Genomic DNA, 13,543 nt, shown 5'->3' with positions numbered 1-13,543 from the left:
GCATTTGTCAAACTAATAACTATAACATCTACTAGTTTAAGGACATAATCAAAAAGCGGGAAAATGCATGTGATAAATCCTATTGTCATAATATAATTATATATCTAAAACAGGTTTATTCCATATTATTTTTTGATCTAGTTTTTAAAAAATCTGAAACAACTAAACCTTTTTAATTGAGTAGCAAAAGATACTCAAGTTGTAGAATGCGATTTCTGTTGCAACCTTTCAGTGCCCCTTAATTATGCTGATTTTACCACAATTCTTAAATCACTTGCTACCAAACAGCAAAATAATTCTCTTAATTGAAAAATATATATACAGATAGAGTTCCATAATTTTGAAAACTCCATCATGGAACAATTTTACAAAAACACTGTACCATGTCATGTTTATGGGGTTTGTTTCTACGTAGAAGAAGATAAATAATTCTTTGGTTAATTGTTAACAATTAAGAGAGCAATGGAAAATAGCACACTATAGTGGCTACAACTGTGCTTTTTTTCTAACTCTGTAAGTCCGCAACTGGTTTTTGTTTTAGTCATACCTCAGTTCCACTCAGGACATCTACTTTGACTTTAAAATATCTATCACATTACATTTAAGTAGTAGGATGATGAATCTTTTGTATATAAAAATCCATTTTTAACACAGACATTTTCAAAACCTCTATTGCATTTTAAAATAACAGGAATTCACAGCTCTCTTTACTGGCACCCTAAATTAATGCTGGAGAGCAGTGCTGATTGGAAGTGAAAAAAGACCCATACAATCAAAGTCAGTAGAGGCAAATCATTCATTTAAAAATTGCTACAAAGAAAAGAATAGAAACTAAAAGGCAAACTCTTTTCTTCATTTTTTTTGAGCTAAGCTTAAAGGTCTCCTACTTGAAACCATTTTAGGTTATTTCTCTCTTTTTTTTTTCCAAAAAATAATGAGTTAAAAGGTATGGGTTAGATCCAATATTTCACTGCTGTTCTTATTCTTGGGGAGTGGGGGAGATGGGGAACTTGCTGCCAAAGCTTCTGAAAAGAGAGTTTGGGCTGCTAATTTTCCGTTCACAAAATCTAAATTCCCCTTATGCATTCTCACACAACTCATGAAATAATATGAAACAGTATTATATCACTGCAAATTGAGACATTTTTATCAAAATAAAGAGTGATGATGCCAACATTTCATTTGTCATTTCCCACTTGTCACTTTTCACTGACAAACTGTTACACATACAACTTTTGTCAAATGCTCCATCTTTAAATATGTTCCAAAATGCCATTGTATCTCAGTATTCATGTAAAGAAGATAGTAAAAATTACTATGTTACCATCTATTAGTTATATAGGTTTTTAAAAGACTACTTATTAAATAAAAGAGCATAAAGGATTCTCTATTAATTTACATGCTATGTAGGATGAAGTCTGGCTTTCTGAAATAAAACAAACTACATATTTTAAACACCTAATGTGAGATTCTTAGTTACAAGAAACTTTTCTTAATGGTCAGAAATTTTATTCCAACAGAAACCTAAAAAGTTTTAAAAGTATAACCCAAGAAAATAATACAATTTGGAATTCATCTAGCCCTGTAAATTTAACATCTTTTCAAATATACACATATACGCTAACTCTATAAAAAATACTTTTTTTAAAGAAAAAAATAGGATTTTAAACTATAACCACCAAACTTCACTGCTTACTACTTTGCCAGATGTACCAAATAATTATTGTAGTCTTGCCTGGAATAAAACTGATTTCCATATATTTAAAATGACTCAAATTTATATTCTTAGCTATCTAATAAATGATGATTAGTCTGTTTTCCCCTCTCTACAGAGATAGATTGGTTAGAAAAATTTCAAGAAAGAAAAGAAGAATTCACACAGGATATCACATATGTACAGACTTTGCTGGTTACAACCCTCTGGGAAAGGATGATATTGGTTATTTTCTGCACGGGTTAAAAATCAGATGCCTTAAGAGACATCTATGTCGTACACACACACACACACACACACACACACACACACACACACATACTGCACTACAGATGATCTTGAATATACAATGGTCAGTGGGTTTCTGCTGATGGAACATAAGGCTTCCAAAATTACTTGAAACATCAAATTATGCTCAGGATTTTAAGGGGCGGATACCCTATGTTCTATTTAATGTGTATGTTCCATTGCATATATTTTTTTAACCAAGTATATCTTTATTTTAATAACAGGCCAAGAACCAAAAACACTTTAGAGAAGAGTTATTTTTCTACCTCAGCAAAACTACAGAGGACACGTTAGATTGCTGGATGACCCCAAAGCCTAAGTTCATTCTATTTAAAAGATCTTAAAACCTTTAAAAAAAAGAGAGAGAGAGAGAAAGAAAGAAAAGAAAAGAAAAAAAAAGTGGGTGGGAGGGAGAAATACAATCTTTTCTCTTTTGAAGTAATGAGTCCTTCCTACAAGTATTATGATATTCATCCTTGGAAATGGAGTTTTCTCCATTTTACCCATGTTTACAACATATTTCTAATTTTCTAAGTATTTTATACATCTCACTATATACCTATCTATACTTTCATATCTGCACTCCTTTCAAAAAGTTAAATGTCTCTCTACTGTTGCTGATATGGTGACTACACCTGACCCTAACTGCATTTCTTTTCATCTGAAAGGAAATGTTCCACATGTAGACAATTAAACTAACTGTTGTTATAGACAATGTTCAGCTTGAAATGAGGCCCTGACTAACAATCTTGATCACATTTGCTTCCCTATTTGAATACATCAGTGTGTACTGCATAATGATTTTTTTCCCCTTGCAACAAGACAGTTATGTTCTTGAAAGGGCTGTCTGGTAGCACGAATAGGTCTACTTTGGGTAGTCTAGTTATAAGATAACTTTGACAGAGAGTACGCCAACAAAATTAAATTGTTATTTATAAAACATAAATTATTTTTCAAAAATAAGCAAGTTTTTTTCAAAAAAAAAAAAAGCAAATCTCTCTAAAAGATATTTCCAATGTTTAAATATTTTTCCCTAAAATCTAGAACATTTAACACCAAAAAAATCATAAAAATTCATAGGAAAATGAAAAATATCAAAAAGATTTCTGATGTTTAATGCCTCCTATCAGCAAATACACCATCTGGTATATTCAAGCGCTGTTCATTCAGTTTAAATAAAGCTGTCTGAAAGTTCTTCTTTAAGCCAAACATTAAAAAACGAAAATGCTTGTGTTAACAATGAATGAAGCACAATAATTTATTGCCATTAAAGCACAACTGGCCAGCACCTTTCAGCAGTCCAGGAGAAAAGCAGAATGGCTTGCTTCCTCTGGAAACTTGATTGGCATCACTTTCATTTTATGCTGTAAGTTGCGTGGCTGAAGCATTCCACACAGCAGAACATTTTAGGTGCTTATGCTAATGGTGGTAAAAAGGATCATCTGACTCTTATTTTCATCATCCTTAATAATCTCTTCTTTTCCTAAAACTTCAAATAGATCTGTAAGTTTTGATCAACAATTTCACAAATATAAATTTCCCCACCATTAATCATCCTTTTTCAAAATCCTTATGGAGTGAATTACTAGCTGAGAGGGGACGCCAATTCTAGTAAGTGAATGTTACCCAGCAGGGATATAAAGCTGTCAACACCATGGTGCTCTTGCTAGCTCTAAACTCTCTCCCAGCCTTCATATGTTTTTTAAAGAGATATTAGCCTTTTTTTCCTAAGGACCTTCTATGAAAGCTGACTGGCATATACATCTGAGCCCTTATATTTTAGTACATACATGCTTTAAAACACACCACTCAGATAAGAGCAAAAACATCCTAGAAAGTGTTGCAAAGACAAAGCAAAACTGATCTAGTTTCTAATACAGTCTTCTAAAACTAACCACATTGTAAACAACACACTTTTAAGTCCCCTGCTAAATAAAACAAAACCTTAGACTGTGACAGTGTATCTACCACTTCTACTATTTAAATTCAGACACTAAAATAATGCCCCCCTTTTTATGAATACTTATTTCTCACCGAAAACACAGCAAATTCCCTCTTCTTAAATAAGTAGAGTAACAGCAGAATTTACTATTGCAACCAATGCATTCATAAATATATTTAAAATATATTTACCTCACTGCTTATCAAAAGCAGTAAGATAAATTGCTATTTGATTGGACAACCAATTAACTTGATGTCCTTTATTTTTAAAAGAACAGCATTTAAGAAAGAGGAACACTAAAAGTTAACAAATATGTACTCCCAAATTTTTAGCTACACTTTCAAGACAAATTTTATTGTATCTGTCTTTACACCATTGACAAGACTGCAATATATCTGAAAATGGTAATAAATAAATGATACAGCGCTATAAATACTTGTGTAGTTATCTATGCTTACTATGTTGCTTTATAAAGAAAATTTAAACAAAAGAACATAGAATGGTAGAAATATAATCTACTTTATATTTACTCTATGTTCAAAAAAACCTTTAATTACAAAAATCTTTTAAGTAGAAATTAATTTTAAACATTTTTTAAAATTTAGAATGTGCAATTTTTAAAAGGGTTGGCTTTGCTCCAAACTATATACATGGTTAAAAGTTACAAAGAAATTATTAACATCTTAATGTACATTTGGAAATTATATAAACTTAAACTCATAAATTGTTACCATTCAATTAGAAAGCTCTGTACTATCAAAATCTTATCTTCTAAGTTATTATACTCCAAAGTTGTCTAAATTAATCTCTTTACAATCTATTATACTATACAGAGTAAAAGCTTTCTTTTAAAAAAAAATTTAAATTCCACTAAACATACACTATTTCAACCACTTCACTATCAAGTATTATAAATGATATGTATTAAGACAAAATAATGTCATCTTTACTTTCAATTTGGGAAGCAGCTAGTAAGACCTCTGCTATTACTAAATACAATTAATTAAGAGAAAGTGTCCAAAGCAGCTGGTTGAAACAAATCTATTATTCTTCACCAAGATAATAATATTATAGCAAATATATAAGGGCTCAAATGTGAACTATAGTCTCAGAAAATTTGAAAAGCAACCAAAAACCAAAGGTATCCCTGGTCAACAGAATGAGGCACTTTCCTTCATAGTTCAATATGATATAGAAGAAGGGGGAAAAAAATTGTTTAAGGAAGCACAATTCTTAACAATTACATTCTAAAATGTTTAGAGACTCCTTTCAATTTAGTGAACTTTTTTATATTGTCAGAAAGATACCAAAATTTTAAGTCCAAGCCTTTTCTGTCCACAAAGGCCACTTTGAAACACACTGCCTCCAAGGATTTCCAAAACTTTTTCAAACAAAGGTTTTCAGCACTTAGCATATCTCATAATTGGTACCATCATACTCTCTATGTATTCTTCTTTCTCATATGCATATACTAAATGGTTATACAAAAAGTCTGACATTATTTGCTCCAGTATTGGGATAACAAATTAATAAGCCTCACTTTTAAAATGTGGGTCACAGAACCGTCAGGTTTTCTTTTGCTTCAATAAAGTATATTTTCAAGTCTCAAAAAGGGGAGATAAAAACAAGCCAGAATCTATCATCAAAAACAAGCCAGAATCTATCATCAAATTTTTTTTAAATTTACAACATTGAAAGGATGAATACTTCTCAAGTGAGATGATTAATATGAAGGACTGAGACAAATCATGCTTACCATGAAGAAATAGAAATAGCAAAATAAGTAAAAAGAAAAAATATATGATTTTATAAAACATACGTGTTTAAACTCTTTAAAGGGTAGTGAATATTTTTAGAGGTAAGTAGGTATCTACTTTGAAATACACACAATAGACACTTATAACAAGAGGGTAGGAACTTATTAAGGTTTGCCAAGGTTTTATATCATTTAAGACAGGTTAATATAAAGAATTAAATTAAATGGGCTACTTTTAAAATTTTAGAGAAAAAAAGTCAGAAGCAAACAAAATTAAACTAGTAATTTATCCCAAACGCACAGAAAACCTGCATGCCATGTAGAATTGTGTATTTTACATGTAAAAGACAACTAAGCAAATGGCATATAAACTTCAAAATATTTCAATGTTTAAATTTCTTCCATATCTTTATTTTATATGATTGCTTTTCCTGACCACTTTTAAAAAAAGTAGTTGCTTAAGTAGTAAAAACTACAAAAGATTTTCTTTAAGTAAAATTACTAATAAATTCTTGGGAGGTAGAACAGCATATAGTTAACAAGGCTACTTTGCTATTTTTACCTGTTGTCCTATAATTTATAACAAAGGTACAAATGCATACAACTAAACTTTACAGACAGCAGCAGCATTTAAGCTTGTAAGGGCCTGATGGATTCATGGTGATTCTTTATTTCCCACATTTCACCTGGCAGGAAATATTCCCAGTTGTCACTCATCTGTCTTTGAAGCACTGTCCTAACTACAAAGTAACATCAACCGTCCTTGTTCCCGTACTCGCCTGAGTATTAACGACTATTTTATTCCCTAAAAGCGAACACACCTAAACTTCATCCCTACAACAGACACTCTGAGGCAAGGCAAAAGAGTTAAATCACTAAAAAGCTCTCTAGGAAAATCTAGAAACAGTTAGCTGGCTGTGACATAAACCTGCCAACACCTCAGCACACAGTGGCAAAATGCCCAAAAAATGCCACCCTCTGGGTAAAACCACTTTCTTGTTTTAACTCGAGATGAAGCTACCAGTTGCAGATGAGAGGCGACGGGGGCATTATTTGGCAACCTGGAATTCACTTCCTGTAATCCTACACCGCGACAGCGCCTAATCAACCTGAACCCTGACACCCGGGCCATTATCACTGGGCCTCGGGCTGCGCGCCTCCCTGCTCCGGGCTGTTACCTCCCACGGCCTTGGCCACGGCGCCGTTGGGCCTCCCGCGGGCTCCCATGGGGCTGCCGTTCTGCTCCAGCCGGGCCACCTTCACCGGGGGAGGCCCCTTGACGTCCGGGCTGCCGCTCCGCCGGTCGGGGCTGTCCCGCAGACACGGGCTCTCGCTCCGCCGCTCCATGCTGCTCCGACTCGGAGACAAAGTTCCCACCGGCAGGTCGCAATAAAACGCACAGGGACCTAGGGAGGGGGTAGGGGGAGGAAAGGGGGAGGGAGAAAAAAGAGGGAAAACCGCTCACACACGTGATAGACATTCAGGCCAGTGGCAGAGCGCTGCACCACAGCCACACAAACTTCCTCCCACGCTGCCCGAGGGGCCCGAGCCGGGAAGCCGGTCCCAACCTTACACTGGGCGGCCCCCAGGAAGCCCAGCGCCTCGGTTCGGCGACTCTGCCCAGTCGCAGCTCCCCAGAAGTCAGCCCACGGGGTCGCGGCCCGGGTTGGCACCCAGGGGCGCCTAAAAGTGGTCCATTCATTGGGACGGGGTTGGCATAAACCGTTCCTGGGTGCAACAGCCTAGCCCATCCCAGGGTCACGGTTGTGGAAGAAAGGAACTTCAGAAAAAGACGTTCCACCCACTTGGGAAGGGAGTTGGGGGCGGGGGGTTGTGAGCAAGTCCATAACCAAATTAACCACCAGGTAAATGCGCTGTGAATGGCCAGGCAGGAGCCAAAGGCCGGGCAAAGAACCCCTTAAATGCCCGCTTTTTACCTACACGGAGCAAGTCCTGAGATAAACACACACTTTGCATAAAATCAATCCTAATTCCACATTAATAAGCATCTGAAAACACTTAGAGGTATTTATCAAAATAACCTCCATCACAAAGGCGGGCGCTACAATTATTCTGGAGCGTTCTTCATCTGATCCTGAATGCTTTTTTAAAAGATCTTCAGCATAAAACACAAAAGCAAAAAGCATTTGAATTCTTAGTGCAGGAGCAGTCTTCATCCGCCCCAATTTTAACATCGCTCCAGAAAGTTTTCCTCTGGGTCACTAGGTTGGCAGTGCGCTCCTCACGGAAGCCGCAGGTCTCGACACCCCTGGATTGGGGGATGGGGGGGCGGGGAAGGAGGGAAAACACCTGATGAAACGGCGCTCGCGCTGTCACTAACACCCGCAAGAAGCAGGACCCCGGCACCGTCCTGTGCGCTGGGAATCCTCTTGGGCGCTCTCGCCGCGCGAGCAGCGTTGGCGCCACTGGTCAAGGAGACAAGGTGGGGGTGGCAGAGGGGAGATGAAAGGAAGGAAGCGGGATGAAAACCCGGAGCAGGAGGGCTGCGAGCGAGGGTTCCGCTTGCATTCCCCGATTTTGCGGTCCGAGAGGCCGAGAACGGCAGGGAGGGAACTTCGCCGGCCCCGGGCTTCCCCGAACTCCCGAGCGCGGCGCGGGAGCCCTCGCCCTGCGTACTTACTGCTCACGGTCTGTCTGAAACTTGGCTGGCTGGGGCTCTGTCCATGGAGCAAAAGTAGAGAATCCAGGGTGGAAAGTTTCTGGTGCTTGGTTTTGCAGTGTTCTCCTAGTCTTCTTCCTTTCTCTTTACTCCTTCCCCTTCCCTCTTCCCCAGGTCCTAACGTTTAAGGTCCTGGGTCAGGGTGTCTTCTTCTGGTGCGGAGATGGTTGTTATGATGATGATGGGGGGGGAGGGAGGAGGGGGAGGAGGAGGAGAGGGAAAGGACTCCTCCAAAGGGACACCCGAGCGAGCGGGGGAGGGGACGGTGGAGGGGGGGGAAGAGAAGGAGGCTGAAAGAGCCTTTTCACACCTTCGGGAAGGAGACCCGTTCTGGAGAGAAGGGGCTGAGAACCCAAAAGCAGCGGCGGCGGCGGCGGCGGGCCGGGGCTGCCGGTTCGCAGAGCCGCTAGCTCGCAAGGAGGCGCGGCCAGAGCGGCGGGACCGGTGACACCAAGAGCGGAGAAGGCGCAGGGACCCGGGACCACGCGCGGGAGGAAACGCGGCGGCCGCCCAAGCTGTCACCTCCAGCCTCTCCCCTCTCGGCCGCCTCTGCCAGCAGCCAGAGCCGGACTCACTGACAAGCCGCAGAGAAAGACACACTGAGAGGGAGATGATTATTAGTTGCGTTGAGTCATCAGGCAAAGTGAGTCCTTTTGGGTTGTCCTCGGTTTCCGATTTCTCCCCCTCCCCCTTTCCGTCCCCAGATCTAGCGCCTTCAAAATAATAATTTGGGGTGGGGGTAGGGGAAGTCTCTGGGTTATTTCGGGATGGGGGTGGGGGGGATGGATCTAAACCCAAGCCAGACTGGTCCACCACAAGAAAAGAGGGGAGTGGGGGGCGGGGAGGAGGGTTGGGGAGGTTGCGGGGGGAGGGGGGCCCCGCCTGGCAGGAAATTAAACATCAATCAATCAATCGCTGTGAGCAAGGCGACCCTACGGTGGCGGGGCTTCGGAGGAGGCAGAGGGACAAGCGAGGGGAGGGTGGGAGGCGAGGAGGAGGGAGGAGGAGGAAGGGGAGAGTCGGCGGTAGGAGCGGGGTAACGAGGACCTCGCGCACGAGGCAGCGAAGGACCGATGGCAGACGACCGAGTGCGGCGCGAGGCGGTGGCCGCGGCCAGCGGGTGGGTGCGTCTGGGCGCAGCCGGGCACCTGGGCCCAGGGTCTAGTCCTCCTCCTTGTGGCGGTCCAGGGCGCGGCCGCCTAGCTCAGCCCGTAGGCGCACTGGTCCCGGCGCGGAGGCGGCGGCGACACGGCAGTCACTGGGTACCGCGTCTGCCGGCGGAGGTGCAGACCGACGCGCAAGAGACCGCGGCTGCCTCGGTTCCCAGCTCTGTTAACTGCGCGGAGTACTTTCGACTTTGGAGATAGGAGGGCGATCGCCTCCCCCACCCACCGCCTCCGCCCACCACCCACCGCCTCCGCCCCTCCGAGCAACTTTTCCCGGTGCCTGCTAGCTCCCCCTCAGCGCCGAGCCCAGCGTCCTGGCCCGCCGCGCTCCGTGCCGTGGCGCGCGCAGGGAAGGCCGCTTCTCCTTCAGAGCTGGCACGGCCGCGAGTCCGGAACAATAGCCCGGGTGTCCCGAATGGCAGGAGCACGGCCACCGCCCGCCGGGCTGTGGGTGGCACAGGAATGGGGGTTGCGTAGTGGGCGCAGAGCCGGGTGCATCCCTGGATGGCATCCCTGGAGCGCTCGCCGCTCCGGCGACATCGCGAGCGGCGCAGACCCGGCCGCCTGGAGCCCGTGACGCGGTGGCGGCGAGGGCGGTGGGTCTGCCTGTCCTCGGGCTACAGGACTAGGGTTCCTGGGGACCCCGCGCTGCTCGAGCCCAGGGCTGCGGGAGCGAGCAGAGCTGTGCCGTGAGGACCCGGCCTCCCCGCCCTGGGGGAAGCCGCACAGGAGCGTCCCCAGCAGGTCCCGCGAAGGCGTAACAGAGCCACAAACTTTTGCCGACTCCCGCAGCCGCGGCCGGCTGCAGCCCTACTCCGGCTGCGGTGCTCATTTAAGGTGGCGCGGCTACTAGCCAAGCAGGCTGGCCTCCGGCCCCGCTATTGTCCCTGCGATTCCGCTTGGGCGCAGTGCCTCCTTAAGGAAAAGCACGTGGGCAGGGGCCGCAGCCCCCGCGAGATGCCCGGGGCGTCGGCGGACCTTAGCCGCTAGGACCTTAGGTGAGAAAATATGGACGCATCCTCGCCGGCCCTGAGGCCAGAGAAGCCCCCTCAATTGGTTGCGCCTCAAGTCCCTCCCGCACACGCCGACTCTCCCTCCTAATCCCCTGAACCCTGAAGGCTCTCCCATTTCTTGCCGCCAGTGCCACCGATCCCCCTTAAGAAGCGTCGACTGTACGGCGGCGCCAGAGGGCCAAACTCAGTTCAGTTTCGGGAAACGCGCTCGGGAGTAATTCTGGAAATCCCGGCTGGGTGCACAGACTGTGGAAAGCTGAGTCCGCCGATTGTGCCCGGGACAAGGCCGCCTTCGACTCGCCGCATCTCCCTGGTGGGCGGCAGGCGCACAGGCTGAGAGGCTTCAGAACCTCTGGAAGAGAAAGGGTCCCAGAAAGGAAACCTGCCCCTGGCCTAAGAGTCGGCACCCAGATCACCGAGAACCCAGCACCCAGGCGCCGCCCACCAAGTTCCAAAGAAGCCCCAGGCGACCCGGGAGTCGGTCGGATCCCAGCCGAGAAAAGAAACAAGGAGGATAGTAAATCTTAGGGGAGCCACCCTGGGAACTTTAGGCAGCGTTTGCCTTTCCCTGGTTTTCTTCACCAAACCCCATCCTCCCCCTGCACCCCACCCCCAGTCAAACGGGTTGGAGAAAATGCCCAGTTCGAATTCGGTAAGAGCAAAGTGGCTCTAGTAAATCAACCCGTGGTGGTAGTTAAAAGGTTTGGGGCTGCAAAGAAACAAACTGTAAGTTTGAGCAACAAACTTTTTTTTCAATCTGTAATGTGTCGAAATGGGAAGGGGGTGTTGCAAAAGCCAACTACCACTGTCAAACTTAGCCCGTTTACAACATGAGGAAAGACGCATTTCTTACTAATATCTCAACAACGATAACAATGCTGTTTTCTTCCTTACCTTGATGTTGAACTGCGAATCCTCCTCCGGATCAATGTCCAGGAACTTAGAAGAATTGGTGATATTAGGAATTCAGTACTTCTGGAAAAAAATGCAAATGGTTTAGCCAGGATCTTTCCTGTCTGATTCGTCACTATTATTATATCTGATGATGCGAATGGTTGGAGCGATTCAATCCTAAGTCATTAATGAGCTATTTTATAAACACCACTGTCTGAAGATCTTCATTTACATTTTGCTAAGGATCACTTCGCTAACCTCACAGGCTTGTGTCAACAGCATGATTTGCAGGACTTCAGTTACACTCTTATAAACAACACGGCTGTATTGTTAATCGTTTAATATTTTATAAAGTGTAAATATTTCATTATGTTTTGAAGTGAACTATTGATTCTAAATTATTAAACCTCTGAGACGGGCTATTTAAATGAAATATACAATTAAGTACAATTAAATGTACATTGTGGCTAGTTTGTTTTCAGATTCTTCATCCTTTTAGATTCATTGCTTTTCTTTTTATTGGAGTTTCCTCTTCTCCATTTCCGATACTGAAAAAAAATCTATCATGTTCAGGAAAAGGCTGAATTACTTAAAGTTGCATTAAAGAAAGAGGGAAATGTCAAATACGATTAATTATGACCAGAAATGTATTTTGGATGTTTGTAGAGTTGTATTTCATAACACATTTTACAAATTTATTTCTATTTAAAGGACAGTTCTAGGAAGTTTTGTGATGTATGTCCGGTGTGGGTTTTTTCCTCTGGAGTTTTGTCCCCAATAAAGGCCTTTTCTGTTTCAAATTACATACGCTTTTTACTGCACAATTTTTGTATTGACCTTATTTCAACTGAAGCGATTATTTCCAGCAGGTTTAATTTCGACAATAAGATATATTTTAAATAATATTTTTACCTTTCGCTCTGATTTTCTACTGTTTAAAACAGTAAATAAATTTGATGATGATTCAAATTTGTTTGGTTTCGTTTTGTATCCCTCAAATGGTTTATTTCCAAACATTTTTAAAACAAAATCACAAGAAAGAGTTGTTTTAATTACGCTCGATTTTTAAAAATACTTTCATCTAAAACCCATTTTGTGCATTAGGAGATAGTCTGCTTCCGTGCTCAAAACACAGAGTTCACATGTGGGGGACATTTTTATCCCTCAGTTTCCTTCTAACTGACTTTTCGGGAATCTGCTCAGACTTTTCCCCTTTTCTTCACCCACCCCCCAAGTTTTTCTTTTGACATTTAGTAAAAGGCTGCCTGTCTTTCACAAACACAGATTTGTTATTTTAAAAATCAACAGCTCTTTATATGCTGGTCTTAAAGGTGTATGGTTTTTATTTCCATCTTCTCTCCTTTTCTGTGAGGCCTTCTTCTTCTATGGCCTGCACTTCTAATGACGTTTCTTGATTTCTCTTTGTCAACACTAAGTTTTTGTTGTGCTTTCGACCGTGGTCAACCTTTCTTCCCAGAGGCCCGCTCGGGACAGCGTAGGCCTGGGCGCCGGGGTGCACGGTGCAGGGTGCCTGGCGCGAGACTTCGGCTCTCGCCTGGGCCACCCGAAACTCTGAGGGCCGGGCATCCTTCCCCAAGCTCCAAGGCTTTCAAGTTCGGCCATCCCAGCAGAGACACCCTGCCTCTTACAGAGCCCTGGAAAGTTGTGCCGCGTTCTCCCTCCACCCTGGAACAAGCAGGGAAAACTTTGGGAACCACCCGCGTCAAAAGCTTTCGACGGCTTCTAGGAACCCCAGCGGGCCTGCCTCTTCCCCCGGAGCTTGCCCTGCTGGGGGCGGGAGGAGGGCGGGAGGGAATCATTTCTTTCAAATGAAGCCCACGCCAGCTCTGAAGCTAATTTCCGCTGCGGACTGTCCGTGGGGAGTTGGCGACCAACACTTTCTCGGACGGCATAACCGTGAGGGGCTTAGACTGGAAATCGGATGCGCCAAGAGAACAAGAGCCAGGGGCCAGAATACCCCGGGGGAGGGGGGGGGGACGCGCCTTGGAGGACCGTTCGCCCCGGGTGGGCTTGAGCCCTTTCCCAGAGTGCTCCGGGCGTCTGGGGACTGACCCGAGCGCAAGGCGGGG

The 13,543-nt window shown here is 43.8% G+C and overlaps 1 protein-coding gene across 3 annotated transcripts in view; it reads right to left on the bottom strand.

The window, feature by feature from the left end:
* SATB2 (SATB homeobox 2) overlaps nucleotides 1–11,597 on the bottom strand; it is a 191,832-nt gene extending 180,235 nt beyond the window's left edge. The window contains exons 1-2 of one of the 3 annotated variants that reach the window (XM_021670694.2): nucleotides 8,342–9,129; nucleotides 6,879–7,106 (exon numbers count right to left, since the gene is read on the bottom strand). In XM_021670694.2, the coding sequence (XP_021526369.2) occupies nucleotides 6,879–7,047 (169 nt within the window). In that variant the 5' untranslated portion in view covers nucleotides 7,048–7,106; nucleotides 8,342–9,129. Of the gene's footprint in view, nucleotides 1–3,291; nucleotides 3,500–6,878; nucleotides 7,107–8,341; nucleotides 9,130–11,453 lie in introns of those variants that run through there. The other 2 variants (XM_021670695.2, XM_021670696.2) reach the window with 2 other exon arrangements.
* Nucleotides 11,598–13,543: the final 1,946 nt, after the last annotated feature.

This window comes from Aotus nancymaae, unplaced genomic scaffold (genome assembly GCF_030222135.1).
Source record: "Aotus nancymaae isolate 86718 unplaced genomic scaffold, 86718_ANA_hifiasm-v0.15.2.pri h1tg000008l, whole genome shotgun sequence".
NCBI lineage: Eukaryota > Metazoa > Chordata > Mammalia > Primates > Aotidae > Aotus > Aotus nancymaae.
The sequence above is the reverse complement of the archived record's forward strand: the minus strand, read 5'-3'. Positions and strand labels throughout refer to the sequence as shown.